This window comes from Myotis myotis, unplaced genomic scaffold (genome assembly GCF_014108235.1).
Source record: "Myotis myotis isolate mMyoMyo1 unplaced genomic scaffold, mMyoMyo1.p scaffold_m19_p_3, whole genome shotgun sequence".
Taxonomy (NCBI): Eukaryota; Metazoa; Chordata; class Mammalia; order Chiroptera; family Vespertilionidae; genus Myotis; species Myotis myotis.
The window spans coordinates 11,801,978-11,826,351 of NW_023416335.1; the positions used below are offsets into that span (position 1 = coordinate 11,801,978).

Here is a 24,374-nt window from a genome sequence, read left to right on the forward strand (position 1 = left end):
AGCAGATTCATTAAAGCCCCTGATGGTAGCCATTACTAACTGAAGACAAAAAGAGGACACGATCCAAATTAAAACAAACTATGATGCATGCTACAACTTTCAGGAAAATGTATCTTTTGTGAGGCAAGGTAAACAAGTATATATGCCTTCACTGAGGCATACCTGATGGAAAAAGAGGCCAGTGTTTGAGACACGGCTCTGTCCCTTGCCAGCTGTGCCACCTTGAACTTTGTGAGGTTCTCATCTTGAAGAGATAATAACACCACTTATTCAAAATAATTCTATGAAAAATAAATTAGATGATGTTGTGGTTTTAAAGCTATGTTCCAAGAGACACCAGCCACTGACATTTGCTTCTGAGCTCTAGAAACATTTTAAATCTGGTGGAAATATACCAGTAATCCAACTGCTGCATCCCATAAGAGACTATACTATTAAAGAATAGCTACTGAATTCGATGCAAGTCTAGACCGTGCAAGCAGTATATTACATGGGCACACTGTTCTACATATGAAAACAGCAGCAGCATCTGATAATGTAGGCGATGGAAGCAAATGAGGATGCATACTAATGAGTTAGTTCAGAGGATGAGAGAGTGATTTCTTTTTTTTTTCTTTAATATACTTTATTGATTTTTTACAGAGAGGAAGGGAGAGGGATAGAGAGTTAGAAACATCGATGAGAGAGAAACATCGATCAGCTGCCTCCTGCACTCCCCCTACTGGGGATGTGCCCGCAACCCAGGTACATGCCCTTGGCTGGAATCGAACCTGGGACCATTCAGTCCGCAGGACGACGCTCTATCCACTGAGCCAAACCAGTTGCAAACTGCGGCTCACGAGCCACATGCGGCTCTTTGGCCCCTTGCGTATGGCTCTTCCACAAAATACCACGTGCGGGCGTGTGTACAGTGCGATTGAAACTTCATGCCCATGCACAGAAGTCAGTTTTAGGCCTGCGCAAGTCTATTTTGAAGAAGTACTATTGATATTTGGCTCTGTTGACTAATGAGTTTGCCGACCACTGGGTTAGGGCGAGATAGTAATTTCTTAAGAAGCGATGGACAAAATGTTAGGAGTCTGTTTTCTTTGTATAACCTATAATAATAAATGGTTAATATGCTAATTAGGCCAGACATCGTTCCGGACGAAGCCAGGGCCAGAGGGAAGCCGGTGCCGGAAGCCAGGGGAAAGCAGGCCTACTCTTGCATGAATTCCGTGCATCGGGCCTCTAGTATATTCATAAACATAAATACAAGGAACACATACTACCCTAAATCAAGTGTTCAAATATACAGAAAGAGACGAGACTTGTTTTAGTATTTAGTTTTAGCATCTCTAATTATGAAGAGTAAACCAGACTATAGTACTGTAGCAAAAAAATAGGGGAAGCTTAGAACATCATTGGGGAGACAGGAAAAACAAAGATAAGGAAAGCAGCTACCCACAATCTCAGCATACATCACCAAAGCAGGTGATTTTCACGAGTTCACCTGGACCTCTTATAGATCTTAAAGACTTCCACCAAGTATCTTGGTCTACAACTGCTGGGTAGTTGTGATAGGCTAAACAATGCCCACCCCACATGTTCACATCCTAATCCCAGAAACTTGGAGCATATTACAGTACATGCTAAAAGAAGCTGTGGAGATGTGACTAAGGATCTTGAAATAAGATTAGCCTACATTAGCCAAGCGGGGTTTCAGAAGAGGGAGGATCAGTCAATAGCAGATGTGAGGATGCAAGCAGGAGGCTGGAGTGATGCAGGTGAGGAATCAGGAAGAACTGAGGCAGCCTCTCGAAGTTGACAAAGACAAGGAACTTCCACAAGGAACCAGCCTTGGAGACGCCTTGACTTTAGCCCAGGAAGGCTGATTTTGGACTTTTGATCTCTAAAGGGAAGATCAATGTGCGGTTTTAAGCCAGTACATCTGTGCTAACCTGTTACAGCAACCACAGAAAACTAATGCAGTGATCTCCTGAATCCACCTCTCCTATTTCTGAAGCGCGGTGGCTTTATCCTCCTTTCCTGCCTTCTAAACCTCAGGGGCACCCTGGCACAGACCCTCGCAGGGGAGCTGGGGATGAGTCAATGCAGAGGAGTCCTCTGAGCAGGTGGCAGAAGACCAGACAAATCATTACGGGCCGGGCTGGAGATGTCTCGAATCACTTCCAGTCACATTCCATTGCCCAGAACTTGGTCACATGGCCCTACATGAATGTGGAGGAAGCTGGGAGTGTAGTCTAGCTTGTGTCTATGAAGAAAAAACTTATGTAGTAAACAACTCTGGCACACCATCAAAGAATGTAGAAAAAATAAAAGTCTGATAAAAAATATTAAAGCCACAGCCGGAAAGCAACAGAAGTAGCTCTCTAGAAGCTGTTGACAAATAAGTCCAGAGTCACTGTGCATGCACTAACAAAAGTGGCTATTAAAAAGATGTATGCATTTTCAAACTACTATAGAATAATGCCATATACAGTGTCAATTTTACTATGGCATTATATTTAAATCTTACACTATTCAGACTTAGTAATGAGAATGTGAACAATGGATTTCATAATTTACTTTTTATACTATCAGTCTGTTGGCAGGTGAATGACGGTAAGGTGCTACAACAAATATTTTAAAGGAGACAAGAAATCACTTTTTATTTTAGCCGATAGAGCAATGTGAGCTCAAAAATAATAAAGTTGTCTCAACTTAGGTATACTCCTAATATTCTCTGTAATATTAGTGAGCACAACTTGGAAATGTAGGGTTCATTGCTATGAGGTTTACAAAGATCCATAAAAATGAAAAAACATCTGAACTTACTATTCAAAATAAATAATTTTGCTATTTTGAAACCGCAAGTAAATATCTGATAGAACGGTAGTGGTTTATGCTATAATGGGTGGGAGGAGGGAGCATTTCTATAAAATTATTAATTCCTTTTTAATGTATAATTGCTAGTTTCCCCTGTGAAAAAGAAAATATAATTACTATTCCAAACTTCTTTATCAGTTTAATTGGTATCCTGAGAAAAGCTGGTTCATGGGTTGATGCTCAATCACTGAGCCACATTGGCCAGGCACCTGCCTGGGTTGTGGGCTCAATCCCCAGTAGGAGGCATGCAGGAGGCAGCCAATGGATGATTCTCTCTCATTATTGATGTTTCCATCTCTCTCTCCCTCTCCTTTCCTCTGTCTGAAATCAATAAAAACATATTTTAAAATAATAAAATAATTCTTATCATTTCTAACTACTTATTTTTGTGAATAACTATTTCTTAGTACTATGCAATTTCAGAATTATAAGCTTTATACACTATCATAGCTGTTTATGTTGAACTTTGTAAACTACCATTTAAATATATAGAAAAATCTCAAAAATGTGAGCTTACCCACTTTAGTAGGTAGAATTCTAAAATAATCCCAATGACCCTTAAATAATTCCCTCTTGGTGAGCATGGACAAGATTGTGAATATGACAGAATAGCACTCCCATAATTATGTTACCTTATATGGCAAAGATCTGCAAATGTCAAGTCCCTAATCAGTTGAGCTATTCAAAAGGGGAATTATATTGGGTGGGCCTAACCTAATCATGTGGGCCTAACTTAATGGGCATTTTCAAAGCAATTAAAAAAGTCAGAGAGGCAATCCTGCTGGCCTGGAAGGAAGCAAGTCACCATGTTTTAAACTGCCTATGGAGGGTGGGTCAAAGAGCCTAGAGAGCATAGCCAGCAAGAAAATAAGAAACTTGGTCCTATGACTGCCAGAAACTAAATTCTGCCACAACCTGAATGAGCTATGATGTGGACCTAGAGGTCCAAATGAGAATCAGCCTAGCCCAGGGGTGGGTAAACTTTTTGACTCGAGGGCCACAATGGGTTCTTAAACTGGACCAGAGGGCCGGAACAAAAGCATGGATGGAGTGTTTGTGTGAACTAATATAAATTCAAAGTAAACATCATTACATAAAAGGGTACAGTCTTTTTTTATTTTTTAGTTTTATTCATTTCAAACAGGCCGGATCCGGCCCGCGGGCCGTAGTTTGCCCACGGCTGGCCTAGCCACACCTTACTTTCAGCCTGTGAGGCCCTGAATGGATAACCTAGCTAGGCCATGCTTCTGACCTATAGAAAAGAGGAGATTAAAAAATAAAGGGGGGGGGGGGTACTTTAAGTCACTAAATTTGCAGCGATTTGTGATGCCTTGATAGAAAGCTAACATACAAACCATCTTTGTATTTATATCCCATTTCTTAAATGCTCACATGGATTATTCATCTTAAAAGGAGCATATAAGAGTGACGGAGAGATAAATTGCTAAGCAGTTCTATTGGTTCTATTGCTAGCTATATATACCACACTCTCTAAGAGATGAGATTATTTTAGACCAGGACATTTTATGTACAATCTACAAATAACATCTCAGAAGAAATCCATGAGATTACAGTGGTTGGTAAATCACTACAGTTTTTAACTTTAGGCAGTAATTCTGTAATGACACCTTGATTATAAGAAAATGCTTAGAAGAGTTTTTCTCTTCTAAAATCTCTGAAGCCAGAGACTCCTGCCTCATTGTTACTTCTGTTGTTTTTCCAGTTGCTTCTTAGATATGAAACCTTACTGAAAAGTTTATTATTACCTCTCTTTGTTAATGGTTTTGATCATTTATATGCTGGAATCATACAGTATTAATACATTTTTAATCAGAGAACTATGAATTATTTAAATTCATACCGGCTTATAGCTTATAAAATGATCCACAGCTGAAACAGTCTGTAAGAAATTTAGCTAATGTTAATACTGCTAAACAAAGGCTGCAATTTGTAAAATATCATGTTACGAAATTTCTACAAGATCATTTAAACAGAAGCAATATTCCATACATCTATGAAATATTGCAAAGGCAAAAAGTTTATCTGATTCATAAAAATGTCGTAACATCAGAAAATTGGTTTGAGGCCTTGAAAGCAAGATATAAAAAAAAAATGAAGGTTACCATTAACTGCTACCAATTTCTCATTTTAAGACTGCAATACTGTCATCATATCAAAGGGGAAAACTTATGTAAAATTTTCAAAATCACAACTAATTCCTCATGTATTACATGTCTGTAATGAGTGTTCACTCCCTTAATCTCTTCGTCAGACCCCAGAGCTAGTAAAATGGAAACCATTCTCAACTTTCAGCCGGGGATGAGGGTAGAGTTAGCACCCTCTTACTTCTGTATCGTCCCATAAAAACTCCCGCTCCTTTAGGAGTCATACCTGAAAAACATACCATTATCTAACCTTGTTCAGACACTGTCATCTAATGAACTCTTGGACACTACCCTTCACCATCCCATTATTCTATTCTGAGTGTTGAGTAAAGTCCACATAAACCATCTTACATCCACCCTTTCAGCTCCATGTCCCCATCAGTTCCCACAGTGCACGTCCCCACCACCTCAGCCACCCACTCCCAGGGTCTCACCGGCACTAACAATGGACGCAAATTCACATCAGTGCTCTAGTCTAGACTCTAAAGAAGCACAGAGATCCCGCCACGTGGGCACTGAGGAGGAATCCCCATCCGAAACAGGAGGAAGGGGTAGTAACCTGCCTGAGGTGAGGTTGGAGGGAAGCATGTATGAGTAGTGAGATCTGAAATAGGCGAGCTACACAAAGGCGCACTCAGGAAAAGCACTAAAAGGCAAGCAAAGAACTTGGATTGCACCCTACAGGCATTTCAACCATATTTAAACAGTACTCCTCAAAGACAGCACTGGTCAGAGAAGTCGCAGGGGGTATCTTTAGCTGAGGTGGGGGTACGGGTGGTGAAAAGAAAGGCACAAGTGAGTAAAGGCTTAAGACTAAGTGAAATGTGCCCACATTTTTGGCTTGGCAAATAGATGCATACAAATGCTTTAGCTAGTGTTAGGAACTGTAGGAGGCACAACTTGGGAGGGGGGTAAAGATGAAACAGAAACTTACTTTAATGCTTTCTTAATTCATGTAACTGATCATTTTCTTGAAAAAAAGGATAAATTATTATAATAGCTGTTTTTGATGATGGCAAAGTCAGTAAGTCCACTGGAAATAATTACAGGATTTGAGCTCTTTTTATATTATCAGAAGTGGTCATGACAGATTAAAACAATTCTAAATGAAGTTGATTAGGTGATAAGTGTTAATGACATAAGAAATAGAAACACCATCAAAATAAAGAAACTCCATGACATACCAGAAGAGCAAATGACATACCACTAAGAGGCTAGTCTCCCACAGTCATATGACAACATGAGTAAGGACTCAAAAATTAGTTTTTAATGACTGTATTCAACATAATTAAGGAAAGTGACTATAAAAATCTCTAGTCAATTATCTTTGCCTGTTCACTTAACTATTTCTCTTGACTATATTCTTAGAGAATATAACAAAACTAATTATTTTTTAATGAATGTAAATATCTCCATCAAGAAACACACACACACACACACACACACACACACACACACCCCATACATGCCACCAATTCTTTCACGATGCAAAGTCTCCTACAGGGAAGTTCTCAAACAATGCAAGAGCTTGGAATTCTCACTGTTTTATAATAAAACTAGAGGCCTGGTGCACAAATTTCTTGCATTGGAAGGTGGTCCCTCAGCCTGTCCTGTGCCCTCTCGCAGTCTGGGACCCCTCACTTCTTACGGCCCACCTACAGTAGAGACGGGAGAGGCTCCTGCAACCACCACTGCACTCACCAGCCATGAGACTGGCTTCTGGAAGAGCGGTGCTCCCCCGTGGGAGCGCACTGACCACCAGGGGGCAGCTCCCGCATTGAGCGTCTGTCCCCTGGTGGGCAGTGCATGTCATAGCGACCAGTCGTTCCACTGTTCAGTTGATTTGCATATTAGGGTTTTATTATATAGGATAATAGACAATTTATTCCAGTAACTATATAATTTACAATTATTATAAAGTCAGTGTATTTAGCAAAATAATTAATTTTTAAGAATATTATCACATTTTAGGACCTCATCATGTATAATGCTTTCATTTAAATGTGGAACATATAATATTAGCTACCAATTATTAATCATCATGTTCTAGACATTGCACTAAGCACTTTAGATAGTCATATCTGCATATAAGACTTCGTGCACTACTATCCCCCCTTCCCTATCCCCACCTCTCCCCCTGTGGGGCATGCAGAAGGCAGCCAATTGATGATTTTCTCTCTCATTATTGATGTTTCTATCTCTCTCTGTCTCTCCCTTCCTCTCTGAAATCAATAAAAATATATTAAATAAATAAATAAATAAATAAATAAATAGATGTGACTAAGGTCCATTCTTGATTCCAGGTTCAACTTCAGACTTCAATTTGGCTTCCCCAGAACAAAGGAATACATCATTCATGCCAAGTCCACTCTGGCACATAAGTCAGTAATACGTAATGTAGTAAATAAAATTCTAACTGCCTTACTTTCTGGTTCAGTGGTGTCAAACCTTACACTGGGCATGCGGTTCTAAACTCAGCAAAGACAGACATATGGTCAAAAAAGTACCACATTGGTAACCAACCATTTCCCAACATTTCCAATAAAAAATGTTTTTCTTCCACTATTGGAAGAGATCAGTTTTTTAACTGAGTACCAGACAGAGAACTGAACTGATTCCAGAGATACGGGTGCTCAATGAGTCTTAAAACGTTAACTATTTAAGTTGTTATGTTGCTCTTCTTTTCCCTTAAATAAAACAGGTGCATTCTGCAATCATATAATGCAGGCATACCTCAGAGATATTGATGGTTTGGTTCCAGACTACTGCAACAAAGCACATTCTAAACTTTTTGCTGGTGGAGGGGCTTGCCCTCAATTTGTAAAAAATGCAACATCTGTGAAGTGCAATACAATGAGGTATGTCTGTATTAGACTCTCCTGTCTAAAAGAAATAAAAGCAGTTGTGGAAGACAACTATTTTTAATCCTCAACAATTTTCTCCCTAATTTTTCATTTAAAAATATTTTTAATTGAGATGTTATTGTAATGTATAACTATGTTAGATTCACAACATTTTTCATATAAGTATGCATAATTGGAGGTGCTGAGATGTTTTAGGCCTCTTTTAAAGTTTTTCTTTCAACTGAAAATTACTGTGATCACAGTGTTCTTTCCAGGAGATAAAACAGAATTTCCTCATCGTTTAATTGTCGTCTGCTGTGGTAATCCACACACACGCACACACACACGCACACACAAAATACTACTTTCTTAAGACAGACTATGAAATCTAAAACTCTTGAACCATGGTATATAAATACCAAATGCTAGGAGACATATCTTTAATTTATATGTAAGTACAGTTTTAATTTAACAACGGTTCTTTTCTAAACCTCTCACCAGAACTCCACCAAGAATTTTTTAGGGACCACTTTCATGTTAAAATAAAAAAGTTAAAGGGAGCCCTAACTGGTTTGTCTCAGTGGACAGAGCGTTGGCCTGAGGACTGAAGGGTCCCAGGTCCAATTCTGGTCAAAGGCATGTACCTTGGTTGCGGGCACATCCCCAGTATGCAGGGGGGTATGCAGGAGGCAGCTGATCGATGTTTCTCTCTCATCCATGTTTCTAACTCTCTATCCCTCTCCCTTCTTCTCTGTAAAAAATCAATGAAATATATTTTTTAAAGAAATTAAAGGGAAGAAGTTAAGATTGAGTTCAGAGTTGTTTCAGGTAAAGCGAAAGAGAATCAGAAGTATTTTCTGTGTGTGGCTGTTTTTTTGTTTTTGTTTGTTTGTTTGTTTTTCACTCTCTCTACCCAGCTATCAAGGAAGTTGTGTAATATTTTAAACCCGAATTATATTTTGAGCCACGTGTAAAACTTCACCAGGAAAAACCATCTTGAATTATATAAACGAAAATGCTCTTACTCCAGTGATGTACAATTGGAGACCTTACTCACATTTCCAAAGTAAATATTTGTCTGATCCTGCGAGATCCCAGGTAAAGAAGGATGACTGAAATTTGCAAATGACTCCACCATAAACAAAATCAGTTAACTTCAACCCTCGCCCTCATCCAAGTTATTAAGAGGCCTAAGCCTGAAATCAGGTGATCTGACCTTTACAAAGAAATTTGCATAACTAATGTGAGGTTACTCTCACAATTATACAGTGAGTTCAACATACAAAAAGATAAACAAACATACAGCTACAAAAATGTGTAATGAAGAATACAGAAGAGCATACATCCTCATGATGCCCTGTGGCCTGTTGAAGGGGATAAGGAAGGGGGCAGGAGCATACGCACAAATACATCCCAAAGAGTGTGTTCACGTCCCAAACACTAAAGTGCGTGACGCCGGGGCCTCAAGGTCCTTCTCCAATTTGGGGTCAAAGGCGCCCGGGGTCTGGGAGGCGTGAGATGCCGAGGGGCATCGTCCACGAAGGCTTCCTCTCCTGAGAAAGCGCAGGGCCAACCCCACCTCGGAGCCGGTGGGACCCAAAGGCCTGGGCCCCAGGCTCCCCGCCCCCGGGGCCCACCCCAAGGCCAACATCACCCAGGCCTGGCGACTGGGTTGCCTAGCAACGCGCGCGCGCGCCCGCCCGAGCCGGCGGAGGAAGGCCCCGGGAGCCCATCTACCTCTTTTTTCTTCTGTCCTCCCCCGAGCTGGATGCACAGGAGCAGCAGGAGGAGGAGGAAGGGGAAGCTCCCGGTGGGCAGGTGCCACAGCCGCCGCCCCGCCGGCCTGCGGCGTGAAGGAGCGCCCCTGGCACCCATCGCCGCGGGGGGTCTCCTCCACGCTCGGTAACCGTGCGCGCCCAGCTCCGACCGGCGCCCGACAGCGGCCCCGCCAGCCGCCGGGGGCCTCCCGCCTGTGCCCTCCGGGGTGCCTGCGGCTTCGCCGGGGACCCGTGCAGCGGCCGAGGACGCGGAGGAGGAAACTGACAGAGCATCCGGTTCACGGGGAGAGGGGCCCGGGCGCCGGGGATGGGGCAGGAAGTGGGCGTGGCGAGGGGGCGGGTCCCGCGCCCCGCCGTTTCCATGGAGACCCGCGCTGCGAGGGGCGTGCGTCTCTCGCTCCGGGACCCGCGCCGGGGGCGGTCCTGCCACCGAGTCCCACGCTAGTCCTAGGGGTCCACCGGGCCCGGGCGCCCAGCCTACCTGGACCCACAGACGGACCCGTCCCATCGGATGGCGTGGCAGAGCCTTGAGGATAATTAGTCGGGACCTGGCCACTCTAGGCAAAGGCGCCAGCTGGGCTCCTGATGCCTTTTGTAGGGACACAGCTGTGGCTCACCGAGGCGCCTCTGAACCGCCTCTGCCCTAAGCCGGAGCACCTGGAGGCCCAGGAGCCGCCCCCAACTTCACAGCCCTTCCTTGCACCTCCAAATGAGGGGCCAAGCTGCACACCTTCCTCTAATTCGCTCATTAAGCACTCGTGGAGCACCAAGCTGCAGGGCCCTGTACTAGACACTTGCAATGCGGAAGGGAATAGGACGTAATTCAGTTCCTGCTCTCTAAGGCTCCAAGAACAACGGCAGCAGACTGTTCATGAATGTGTGCTGTGAGCCAAGTACTGTTGCAATGCCTCCTAGGTACCCCGTATTCCTCTGGTCTGTCTCAAGAGGTTTTCATTTGGATCATGAACACATTTTGATAGTCTGAGGAAGCCAACTGACCCGGTCTTAAAATAGTACTTCTAAATGCATAAATTAAATACAGAGCATTCCAAAGGAATCAATTATCATTAAACACCATTATCAAAATTGAAACAATTCTTCCAACTGGTAGTCAACCAACATTTGTATTTTGGAAATCCTGGAAAGCAATGTAGATGTGAGAACCGATGTATAAACATTCAAAGTTCACATTGTGATTAAGATGTGTAATCTAGCAGCATACCTAACAGCAATTTTAATAGAAACAGTAATTTTGAAAGAGTGATGATGATATTTTGAATTATCTGCTACCATTGTACTGTAACATGAAAATATCTGTCATTTTCTACAAGAAACAAAGCCATGAGCACTTCTAATACTACCATGTTTTATTGCCTAACTTCATGATTGAAGAAAAGATTTTTATGAAAGATAAATAGAAAAAAAAGTTTTTTAAAAAAATTCAAGGTTCCCAGATGCTCTGAAATTTCATGAACTCTAGATTAGCAACTCCTGCTCCACAACTACCCCGTCAGATAAGTCTTATAGCAATTTTCAGGTAAAGAAATCAAGGTCAGAAGATGTAACTCAAAGTCATATAACTAGAAAAGAGGAGAGTAGGAATTTGAACGTTGGCAGCCTAGCCCCATAGCCATTCTTACAGACTGTGCTATGCCACCTTTGTAAAAGGAATTTACAAATACAGTCAAACTTCCTTTCTCAAACGTCTCCCATCTCAAACAATTCGATTCTCTACCAAGTTGTTCACAGAAAAATATCTCCGCTGTGGAACCAAACTTGGTTTTCAAACTGACAACCCTTTCAAGCTGATACCTCAGCGGGACGAAAAGCATCTCTGAGGCAACAAAGGAGAGAATGCTTTTGTAGCATAATTTTAAAACAAAGAGGCCATCAATGGTGCTAATGTTGCTAAGGGCGTGAAAGAAACAATGATCACAGACAATTGAAGAGGTAGAAAAACTTGATTTGGATAAAGGAAAAGCAGTCAGCGACAGCCATTTTGGAAGCAGTGATATATCTGGTATAAATAAGCAAAGATGTTGCATGCTGACCTGAAAGACATTCTGGACTGAATGCTTGAAAGAGACTTGTTTAAGAGTAGTAGGGGGTGGTTCAATAAATTTAAGGAAAGAAGTGTTTATTTATAGATTAAACAGTACATTGGACATGCGCTGTACTAGTATATAAGAACTTTTAAAATGGCATCTTTGGGCGTCTGGAACAGATTAATTCAATTCATATTATTTCTACTGGGTAAAAATGACTTGGTTTTCAAACAAATCACTTCTCGAACAGCCTTCCAGAATGAATTAAGTTCGAGAACTGAGGTTCCACTGTAAATCTCTCTTCTCTATCTCCCAGGCTTTTAATTTCCCACTCGTCAGTGAGCATTTTTGTCCATAATAATTATTACTGCCCAAAGAATAGCTTCTTGCTTTTTCCTTGGGCCTTTAAAAGTGCCTCAAATTTTCTCTATTTGAAGACAACAGTAAATGTATGATCTATATCAGCTAAACATCTTCATTGATATATACTTACCATAATCAAAATGTATCATCAGCCCCTTTCTCTTCCAAACTGGTCTTAATCTCTTTATTGTAATTACTAGTAAGGGTACCACCGTCCCCCTAACTACCAATTTTCGGAGCCTCAGAGATGCCTTCCATTTTCCCCATTCTCTCCAGTCATGCTGCCACCTGTATTTGGTTTTGAAGTTACTCCAACTCCAGTGCATTAGGAATATGACCTCCTGTACTCACTTTGTAACTCCACCATTCATTAAAAAGACATCAGACATCATTATTAGTCTGTCTTCTTCCTTCCCTTGTTTATAATCTTACCCTTCTCTACCAGCCTAATCCAAGACTTCTTAATCCTGCTTCTTTACATTCTATTCTTGGTAGAGCAGCTAATGATACTTTTAATATATAAATCAGTGCAAAGTATTTTCTCTGTCCTTAAGCATAGAAAGCAAAGTCTTTTCCATGCCCTCAGGATCCTACATTACTTTGCCACTGGCTCCCTTTCCAACTTCATTCCCTACTTTTCTTGCACATTCTAACCACTCCAGCCAGGCTAGCTTTCTTGTTTTCCTCAAGCATGTCAAGTATATTCTGCCTCTATCCTGTTCTAGTCGGTGAAACGCTTTACTTAGATTTCCCATGGCATACTTGATCATTTTATTCAAGTCCAGGCCCAGATTTCCTAAAATGTCATCTCCTATTCGCTCTTTTTGAAAAAACTCTTTACCCTTTCTAAAAAAAAAATACACATACTCCTTTAATTTTTTTATACCTGAAATTATGCTGTTGCTTTCATTATTCCCAGTCTCCCTCATTAGGAATTACACTCCATGGGACAGGGGCTGTGTATGCACACTGTCCAGAATCATCCCTGTTTTTTGTTTTTTATAGTTCCCATCACTCACTGACATTATGCTTTTGTATTCATTTTCCTGTCCTTTCCCATTAGGATGTAAACTACAGGAAGGCAGGGGCTTTATTTTCTTCAGTTTTGAATCCACACTACACAGAATGGTGCATTTGTTGAATGATTGGGCGAGTTAATTCCCTAAAGTACAGCACTGATTGAGTCACTATTTTCAGTCCACAGACTTTCCGTCGCTCTTCACTAGATTCAAAAGGAGCTCTAAACTATAGATCATGGCTCATAGCCAAATCCAACCCTTTATTCCTGCTCTAACACAGCAGCCTTCAAACTGGAGTGTGCAGCAGGAACTACATAGACAATTGGTTTTACCAGAATTAATTTCCAAAATCTCAACTATCATGTGTACTTTCCTGAAATTGGTGGATTTAGGAAAGTGCCTGAGGCAAAGGCTATGACTTGTTCTCTTTGCCCACACCTTTCTTAGGGCAATTGCCTTTTCTCTCTTTTCTCCATCCAGCCTGCGTGGTGAGCTGAGGTGTGCTGTCCCCACTAGTGATAAAAATAATAATACCAATCCAGGGCAGCAGCCAAAAGGACATGTTTGCATAGATGTTGAAAAAGTGAGTGATTCTAGTTACTTAGCAAAAACCTTTTTGCTAATCAGAGGTTTTCAATATTTTGCCTCCAACTGGAGGACATAATCCTGTGGTCCTATAGACAATTTAAAAATCATTTGGGGCATAAAATGCTATGTAATTTTTGGCACATTACTCAAAAGGAATTCAAAGGATTGAGTGATATTTTAATAATAGACTCCTATTCCTGTCTACTCATTGTGAATAGTTTCTTAGCATATAAGAAAAATAAAAAATGATAATAAAGTGATGCTGAATATTATCTCATTTGAGCAATAAATAATATTGATCCATAGATATATAAAATGATTTTTAAAAACCTAAATCATTTCTAAAAGTAATGTCATAATAAAATTTAGCTCATTAATATTTTCTCAAAGTCATAATATGTTATTTTTATCAATTGGGTAGTACTTATAAATAACCAATGATAAATCAGTGCAAAAGAAATTTTCATATAACCTTATGATCACAGTAGTTTGTTTAAATCAAATATCAATTTACACACCTTTTTGCCAGGGAAAAATTGTTTGCAAGCACTAAAAAAAAATCAATAAATGACTTTCAAGCATAGAAATCCTATATAATAAAAGGGTAATATGCAAATTGACCCTAACAGCAGAGCGACTAGGAATCACTGGTCACTATGACACATACTGACCACCAGGGGGCAGACGCTCAATGCAGGAGGTTCTAAATGGTGGTTAGTGTGCCCCCACGGGGGAGCTCTGCTCAGCCACAAGCCAGGCTGACGGCTGCCAGTATAGCGGTGGTTGTGGGAGCCTCTCCCACCTCCTCAGCAGTGCTAAGGATGTCCGACTGCAGCTAGGCCTGCTCCCCGCTGGCAAGTGAACATCCCCTGAGGGCTCCTGGGCTGCCAGAGGGATGTCTGACTGCCAGCTTAGGCCCAATCCCCCGAGGAGCAGACCTAAGCCAGCAGGTGGTCATTCCCCGAGGGGTCCCAGACTGTGAGAGGGCACAGGCCAGGCTGAGGGACCCTTCTGAGTGCACAAATTTTTGTGCACCGGGCCTTTAGTATATAAATATTACATTAGGATAAAATTCTATCAAACTATACTGCTGGTGGGAGGGTAACTGAGTTCAACCACCTTGAAAAACTGTTTGGCAGTATCTACCTATGACCTAGCAATTCCCTATGGACATTTACTGTATTCACCAAGTGACATGTACACACTTGTATAGCAGCCTAATTTCTAAAAATCCAAAACTGGAATGAGATCAAACAGCCATTAATGGCAAAATAAATAATTTGTGATACAGTAATATTCTATATTAATAAAAATAAAACAATGACATCTATACATAATATGGATGAATTTTACACCATAAAGACCCAGCCACAAAACCAATGTATTTTGGCTTATGGAAATAAATGAAGACCAAATGAGAACAGGCAAAGGCTAATTATTCAGAGCTTGCTTATAGCAAGAGAGTCAGCCACCATCACCTGAGTTTTGGCAGAGACAAAAGCAGGCAGAGGAGTAGACAAGATTAATAGTAGAAAAATGAAGGGCTTCAGGTGTGCCCTGAGTGGAGGCCGTTGGCATGGGGGAAGCTGCAAGTAGGCTAACAAGAAAGATGTCTTCTGTGATTGGTTAGTGGTGCATATTTGGCTTTCTCTAATTGGTCCTAAGTTGGAAACAAGGACAAACATTTGGAAAGCTGTCAGTTCTTAATCAAGTCCTGGTCATTTGGAGCTAATTGTAACAGGCCCCTACCTGAGGTTTTGGGCTGGTTTTCAGAACCAACCATGCTGTTAGACCTCTGGAACTTTCTACCTGCCTCCCTGACCTCCAGGGAGGTAAGGGGGGCAGCAAGTTGAATCAATTGCCAAGGGCCAATCATTTAACAGTCATGGCTATGTTATGAAGACTCCATAAAAGCTTTAAAAGACTGGGTTCAGAGAGTTTTGGAGTTGGTGAACACTTGGAGAATGTACAGAAGCTCTGTACCCCTTTCCCTTGACCTGTGCATTATTTCCATCTGGCAGTTCCTGAGTTATATCCTTTTATAATAAATTGGCAATCTATTAAGTAGGTAAAATACTTCTCCAAATTCTGTGAGCCACTCTAGCAAATCAATTGAACCCAAGGAGAGGGTCTTTAGAACCTCCAATCTATAAGCCAGTTGATTGGAAACAGGTGTGAGGATTTATATAGAATTTCAATATCATAACCTAAGGCCCAACATTTGGATTTTTGCAACCTGAGACCTGAAGCTGTTTTGAAAAGCTTAACTTTGCCCTTTGGGGCTCTGAAACCGCCTGCAGAGCAGGCAGCCTTCCTGTGCTCATTGTACTGGTTGAAAACCTGTACCCACTGTGTGGTTAATAAGCAGGACTCCCTGTAATGGAGTTGCTCAACCAGAAACTAGGACTTTGATAAACGCCTAACAGTGTTACCCATCGTTCTTACCATTGAAAGTCCATTTGCCTCCACCAATCAGAAAATGAGTAATGTGAGCTTATAACCTCATTTCCCTAGCAGTCTTTCTCTTTCATGATCATTGTCTGCAGTTTATTTCTTTTAAAATTCCTTCCTCCCCTCCCATGACCCCATGTGGAAGCCTGTCCTTGGATGATATGGAGGGCTCTGTTCTCTGATTTGCAAATCATACGCTTTACACAGTATTCACTGGAATATTTCCAGTACCCAGCTGGCACCATACATAGTTATTACAATACTAAAGGCCTGGTGCACAAAATTCATGCACGGGGCGGGGGAATCCCCTCAGCCCAGCCTGCACCCTCTCCAATCCAGGACCCCTCGGGGGATGTCCAACTGCAGGTTTAGACCCAATCCCAGGCCTAAACTGGCAGTCAGACATCCCTCTCACAATCCTGGACCTGTGGCTCCTAACCGCTCACCTGCCTGCCTGCCTGATTGCCCCTAACTGCCCCCCCCACCAGCCTGATCACCCCTAACTGCCTCTGCCTGCCAGCCTGATCGCCCCTAACTGCCCCCTGCCCCCACTGGCCTGGTTGCCCCCAACTGCCCCCCTTGCCAGCCTGGTCACCCCACACAGCCTGCTGCTTGGTCGTTTGGTCACCCCTCACTAACCCCCCTGCCAGCCTGGTCGCCCCATGCAGCCTGTTTGGTCATCCATTCAGTTGCGATGGTCGCTTAGGCCTTTATATAGATAGATAATTAACTATATTCCCTACGCTGCATTTTACATCCTGGTGATTAATTTTTAACTACCAATTTGCAATTCTTATGCCCTTCACCTTTTTCACCCAGCTCTCTACCTCCCTCCTCCCTTCCATTTGGCAACTATCAGTTTCTTCTCTGTATCTATGATTTTTTTTTTCTGTTTTGAATGTTCATTTATTTATTGTTTTTTAGTTTTTACATATAAGTGAATTCATATGATATTTGCCTTCCTCTGTCTGGCTTATTTCACTTAGCATAATATTCTCTAGGTCTATTCTTATTGTTGAGGATGTAAAATTTCATTCTCTTTTATGGCTGAGTACTATTACACTGTATGTATGGATCATAACTTATTTATCCACTTAGGTCACTTCCATATCATGGCTATTGTAAATAATGCTTCAATGAATATAATGTTTGTCTACACTAGATATTCCAAGAATGCACACATACCAACAAAATATTTTTCTCTACTCTGCAAAATTCAAGCACTAGGAAAAGAGGAGAGGAACAGAAATAGAAAAATATGAAATGAGAAGTCAACTTCAGACAAAAATTAAATTATTTGTTGTAAAGGGCTTATTGGCTCCTATCTGCAAGAAGAGGAGACAAAGTTTAGATGTAGGAAAACCCATTTTGACATATATATACACACAAAAAAGAGAGAGTCATTGACAATTTTATCTAGCCATAAAATTTAAAAGCCAGGGTTTTTGAACCCAGAAGTATAGAAATGAAATGGAAGAGGGGTCTTCTAATGAAATAAAATAATATCTCTGTTGTAGACAAGACCATCTCCTCATGAGAGTTTCTTCCCATTTTGTTCCAAAGGAGCAATCAAGTAAACATCTTGCTAATGTCAAAAGCTCGCCCAGTAGTCACTGCAATTTCAAATTGTCTCCAGGAAATGTCACCAGTCAAAGGGTAAGTAAGTATTATATTTATTTTTTTCTCTTTATTGAATTTATTGGGGTGACACTGGTTAAAAAAATTATACAGGTTACAGGTGCACAATTCTACAACACATCATTTGTACACCGTATTGTGTGTTCACCACCCCAAGTCATGTCTATCTGTTCATCACCATTTATTCTCCCAATACCTTCCTCTACCTCCTTCACCTCTGCCCTCCCCCCACCCAGAAATCATTACATTGCTGTCCATGTCCATGAGTTTTTTCTCTTTTTCTTTTTTGCTCAATCCCTCTACCCTCCCCCGCCCCCTCAACACACCTCCGAGAGCTGTCAGCCTGCTCTCTATGAGTCTGTCTCTATTTTGCTTATTAGTTCATTTTGTTCATTAAATTTCACATGTGAGTGAAATCATATGGTACTTGTCCTTCTCTGACTGGCTTATAAAACATGAAGGACACAGGGTTTGGACCTGAAAGAGGTACAGTTTTAGACTGAGAAGTTCCAGAACTGCAGCAGTCTGTGAGGCTGGTACTTGTGCAAACTTATGTCTCTGGAATTTGCCTTGATCAGACCCCAGACAAACCCCCTGACTCTAGGCAGATGAAGCTCAATAAATCATTTCTCACAAGAATGAAGGAAAACTCATTTGGAAATGGTGACCGAAAGCATTTTTTTACCCAAAGAACACCGTGTGAGGACACCTGGATTCCTCCTTCCTCAGCACTGGCTTAAGCGGGGACTTTCCAAATCTATTTCTGTCCCCTCCTTACAGACTGTTCCTCACTTAGACTAGAAAAGAAGATTATGGCCTGGCCTGCATAGCTCAGTAGTTGAGCATCGACCTATGAACCAGGAGGACATGGTTTGATTCCTGGTCGGGACACATGCCTAGGTTGTGGGCCCCATCCCCAGTGGCGGGCATGCAGGAGGCAGCCAATTAATGATTCTTTCTCATCGTTGATGTTTCTATCTCTCTCTCTCTCTCTCCCTTCCACTCTGAAATCAATAAAAACACATTAAGAAAAGAAAGAAAAGCAGATCTTGGAAGTAAATACTGCAAGGCAAGAAAATAGTTCACCAAGAAGCATTACATATCTGATCATGGGACTAAAAATGTCAAGATAACTTATTCCTAAGTGAATAAACAAAACAAAATAACCCAAATGCTGAACAATCACAATGAAACATCAATCAGAGCTCAGTTCAGCGTAAAATTAACCTCCCATCCATGGCCAGCATGAGACCTTGAACATGTAAACAGAGAGAGATTTTAAGGGACTTCAATATTCATGTGACTCCTAAGCCTTGTGTCCTGCTCCTACAGTAAGGGTGTCTGCTGAACTTGGTGGAACCTCCATTTCTGTTAATCCCCTCCAGCCAACAAATGCACCTGAAGGGAAACCAAGTTGGGTTTTCGGGCTCCTTATGATAGGATTTAGGCTTGTGTTTAATCTTTCAGGGAGGATTATAGGACGTGTGGTTTTGCTCTGGATTGAGAGCCATCACAAGCAGAGAAAGTTCCATGGTAGGGTCTTTTTTGTTTGTTTTAAAATATATTTTTATTTATTTCAGAGAGGAAGGGAGAGGGACAGATAGAAACATCAATGATGGGAGAGAATTATTGATTGGCTGTCTCCTGCACGTCCCCCCCGGGAATGGAGACCTCAATGCAGTCATGTGCCCTGACTGGAATCGAACCGTGACCTCCTGGTTCATAGGTTGATGCTCAACCACTGAGCCATGCTGGCCAGGCATCCATGGTAGGATATCTTAATAATTTTTGTCCGGAAGGTTAAAGGAACAATATAGAGCTAAAGATAAAATTGATTTTGAAAAAAGGAGCAGTCACTTTATTAGCTGGGAGAGGCGGATGCTTGGTCATATTCGTGGTTTGCATGGTGCTATTGTTCTTGTCTTTGTTCTGACAGATGATGGAAGGGAATTATTTTTGTCTTGCTCAGTCACCGTCACAGAGTGGACTTGTTTGACGTTCATGTTCTGTGAAATCTTTTAGCTTCAAAAGAAGAATGCTAAGGCCTGTTGTCAGAGCCAGGTCAGCTCCAAGCTGACTGAAGCCAAGAGCTGATTCTTTCTTTCTCATCTTGAGCAAAATTATCTTAATTTTCTATTTAAAAAAATCATAGGATTCCTATGAGGATTAAAATAAATAAAACATGTAAGGGGATGATTACAAAGTTCAAAATATATACTCTTAATATTTGGTAGTGTTATGATGATCATTTACTATTGCATTGAAAATATGTTTGTTCCAAACATGTGGACACATTGCTCATTATAAACTTAAGAATGGCAGGCCATAAATTTTGGGGGGAACTCTAATGAAAGTAGAGGATTTAATCAATGGTTTCTGTTAAGTTGCATAGTCATGTGCCTTTTTGAATTGTTACTGATATCAGAATAAAATGCTCTTATGACTTAAAAAAAAAATATGATTGTTCCGCTCCTGCTGAGGATACTCTGAGGGCAGGAACTGGACTTTGCTTTATTTTGTGCGCCCTGCACCACTACACAGAGTAAACTGTTTGGGACCATGGGCTCTGGAGTTGGATTCCTTGCTCTGCTTCTTAGAGAGGAACAGAGAGGGAGAGAGAGAGAAACATCAATGATTAGAGAGAATCATTGATTGGCTGCCTCTTGCACGCTAGCTCCACACTGAGAATTGAGCCCACAACCGGACCAGGAATCGAACCGTGACCTCCTGGTTGATAGGTAGATGCTCAACCACTGAGCAATGCCGGCTGGGCAATAACTGAAACATTTAACTACTATGTCTATGTAATCAATGGGAAGTAAACTATTTTTATAATTATTGTTAGACCTCAACCTAAAATCATTTCTCATAGCATGAAATTAAAATGTGCCTTTTTATTCATAAACTTTAGTAGCATTTGTAAAAACCCATTGCATATGCTTTTTTTTTTTTTCCATTACTGTTTGATTTCTGTCCTGGAACTTTTATAAAAGTCAACTTAAATTAATATTTGAAACACAGGATAAAGAACTAGTCTAGAAAAAGATTTATGAAATGGAATCATAATACTAAACAGCATACACCTGTGAAATTACATTTTCAAACTTATGTTTGTGATTGGGTTGTTTTTAGAGCAACCCTAGCATCTCATTTAGTTATCTCAAACAGCATTTCACTTATTTGTTCAACATATTCCATGTACCTGGAGATGCCATAAGAACATATATTAGGGTCAAAAAAATATCATTTCTAAGAACTGCTCATTGGTTGACTGAGGGGAACGTGGGGGGAGGATATTATTTTCTGACGTTCTTGTATGTTAGATGCTCTAAGGTCAAAGCCCCGAGTCTGGCTGCTCTTTGCCAGAATGCAGCCAGAGTTTTCTAGACGCATTAAGAACATTCAATTTATCTTAATGAAATTATACAGCAGGAAGGTAGGGATATGGACAAATGATTGAAGCTATTTAATTCAAGCAATCTGTAGCAATTTCTGTAAAAAGGAAAAGACTCCACGAGGGTCACAGGCGTGTGTGGAGAGTATCTCTGAGATTCTGCAAGTAATTGGAGAAGTGTTCTCCAGAGCCAGGGGAACATTGGAAAGGAGACTACGCAGCCAGGTGAGCAGGAGAGATAACTTCACTATCCTTCTTATTCCAAACAAATTGTCTGAGCTTGGGCAGATGTGAGTTTGCTGCAGAATGCCTAACAGTGTTATTTTGATTTGTGGTTCTCATGGCTTAAAAATGCTATGATTTGTTAGGATACAAGTGAATAATTTAACTTATTTTTTTTCCTTCCTTTCAATTATCTTTTCTTCGGAATTACACACACACACACACACACATACACACATATATAAGATTACATTAAACTTTTAAAATTAATGAGTAAACTATACACTCAATCTCCAAAAACACAACTGTCTTCCTAATTTATTTCCTAAACTCACCAGATAAGGTATCTTATATGCTTATATTCATATGTCAACATTTTATTTTACTGAATAAATGTTCAATTTAACTTTGTCATTTTCAAGAAATGAAATGAAGGGTAGTTGTGTGTGCTTTTTGAAACACCACAAATGCTAAGCTGAGTAGTATGAGTTTATTTTCATATTAAAAGTATTACCCTGAATTTATAATCAGTCATTAAGTTTTATTGGTAGAATATTATAACATATTCAGTGAGTTTCTTGCAAGAGTTCATCCTATATTCCAGGAACTAAATACATTATTAAGAAATATGTCAAAGGATATTTCTCTGGGCTAAAAGCAGGGCTAACCAAGAAGCTCTAAAGCTAAGTACCACAATTGATTAGTCAATGGATTTAATCTACAATGATTTTATTACTAAAAATTAATTTACTCATTAAAACTATATATAAATTAACATAGGATGTGAAGGGGAGATGTATAAGGAATATTTAAAATGAGTGAAAAGGCCTTTTAAGTCAGGGATTTACTTTATCCAATGATATTGAAACTGTGTCTTGTAATGGGGTTTAGTTGCAGAGAGTGCCTGTGCCACTTTGATCAAAGCGAGCTTCTCAACACTGCTGCCTCCTGGTAGAGGAGCTGGGTAACTGGAAGCTAGATGTGAGAGGCAGGCTCTTCACTGCGTGCTTGCCGGAAGCCGGTCCATCCTTGCTGCTTGACACAGTCGCTGCAGGAAAGAAACATCTGCACAGCATATGTTTCAAGGGACCTGGTGTATATGGCATACTGTTCTTAATATGTTTGCTAACCTTCTTGGTGCTATGTGTTTTAACCAAGGTCACCTCTCCAAGAAAGGTTGTTTCCCCAGGTAGGGATTTTCTCCTGAAGTTAGGGAGGGAATAAAACCGCTTAACTAAGTGCCCGGTGGGTAGTTAATCACTTTAACTACAAACAATCACGCTTAAGCTACATAATCTTTACTCCCTGGAATGGAGATAAGAAATGCCCTAACCTTTGGAATAGAGATTGATAGGATTGGAATCAACTGGTATAAATACAGATGCAACAAGACAATAGGACACAGAACCTAGACACAGAAGAACTTCGCTGGAGAGAACATGGCAAAAGATCCTGGACAGAAACTGGCCACAGAACCTAGAGACAGAACCTGTATAGAACATGGCAAGAGAACCTGACTAGAACCTGGTGACTGAACCTGGCTGAAGAACCTAGAGACAGAACCTGGCTACAGAACCTGGATAGAACATGGCAAGAGAACCTGACTAGAACCTGGTGACAGAACCTGGCTGGAGAACTTAGCGAGGGAACATGGCTACAGAACCTGGCTGGAGAACCTGGAGAACCTGGCTGGAGAACCTAGCAAGAGAACATGGACACAGAACCTGGCTGGAGATCCTAACCAGAACTTCGCTGGAGATCCTGACCAGAACTTGGCTAGAGAACCCAACCATGCTGATCAACTGAACGCTGCCTCTGAGTCTTTCCCTCTTCGCCGACTCCGTCCACACCTTTGGGGACCCCTGGACCTGCTGGGGTTGGACCCCAGCACGTGCTCTTTGATTGCTCTGGAAGTTCAAGCTATCTAAAGCTTTTACTCTCTGAAAATAAGTACTTATTTATGAGTAGAAAAAGAAAGAATAAAGCAAACTTCAGGATCATGCAAGCTTCACATAGAAAAGGGTTAATAATGTTTGAAGAGCAATTTTAAACTGACAAGACCTGTATTTTCTTTATCATTAAGTGAACAGACCAATAGTGTGTATCCATCTGCACAATATAGTAAGTCTTTAGTGACCTGGCATGATTGACATGGAGATTTCATCAGTTATTCACATTAATTTAAATGTTTTCATACACTTTGCTGATGAGTTCACATAATTAAAAATTCTAATTGAATAATTATATTGAATATTTATACCAAATAACATTTAGCAGCTATGATCCAAAGGCCTCTTTAACATCAAATGGTAAGCCTGGCCAGCGTGGCTCAGTGGTTGAGAATAGATAGACCTATGAACCAGGAAGTCACGGTTCAGTTCTGATCAGGGCACATGCCTGGGTTACAGGCTTGATCCCCAGTGTGGGGTGTGCAGGAGGCAGCCAATCAATGATACTCTCTCATCATTGATGTTTCTCTCTCCCTCTCCCTCTCCCTTCCTCTCCTAAAATCAATAAAATTATATTTAAAAAAATCAAATGATGCTTTATCATCAATATTGGTATTTCAGCTTTACTTCTAATTCCTTCTGATTCCCTTAATGCTACCCCATCACTCAGGTTTCACTCCAGCACGCTCTAGCTCTGGTCCTTATCATTTTATACAGGGGCTCCTATGGCAACACTTCTGCTCTTTCCCTCTATATAGAATCAAATCCATTACCAAGGTGAATTTCCCCGGAGCAGCCTTACATTTATGTCACCCTCCTGCTTGAAAGCTTTCGTGGCTCCCCAAAGCCAGTCTGATTACCTTTCAATTTCCCTGATCCTGGGTTACAGCCTTTGTCTTTCTACCTGTCTCTTGTTCCTTTTAGTAATTTGTTGCTACTTGCTTTCCCATGACAGCAAAAGGACCCCATTTCCCTACCCCGCACTCTGTGTTGTGCCAGTGTCTTTGTTCCATCAGGCTTCCTAAGAGGCCCTTTCCAGTGCACAATGCTC

The 24,374-nt window shown here is 41.0% G+C and overlaps 1 protein-coding gene across 1 annotated transcript in view; it reads right to left on the minus strand.

The window, feature by feature from the left end:
• TUSC3 (tumor suppressor candidate 3) overlaps window positions 1-9,954 on the minus strand; it is a 106,393-nt gene extending 96,439 nt beyond the window's left edge. The window contains exon 1 of the mRNA XM_036299950.1: window positions 9,614-9,954. Coding sequence (XP_036155843.1) covers window positions 9,614-9,751 — 138 coding nt within the window. The 5' untranslated portion in view covers window positions 9,752-9,954. The remainder of the gene's footprint in view (window positions 1-9,613) is intronic.
• Window positions 9,955-24,374: the final 14,420 nt, after the last annotated feature.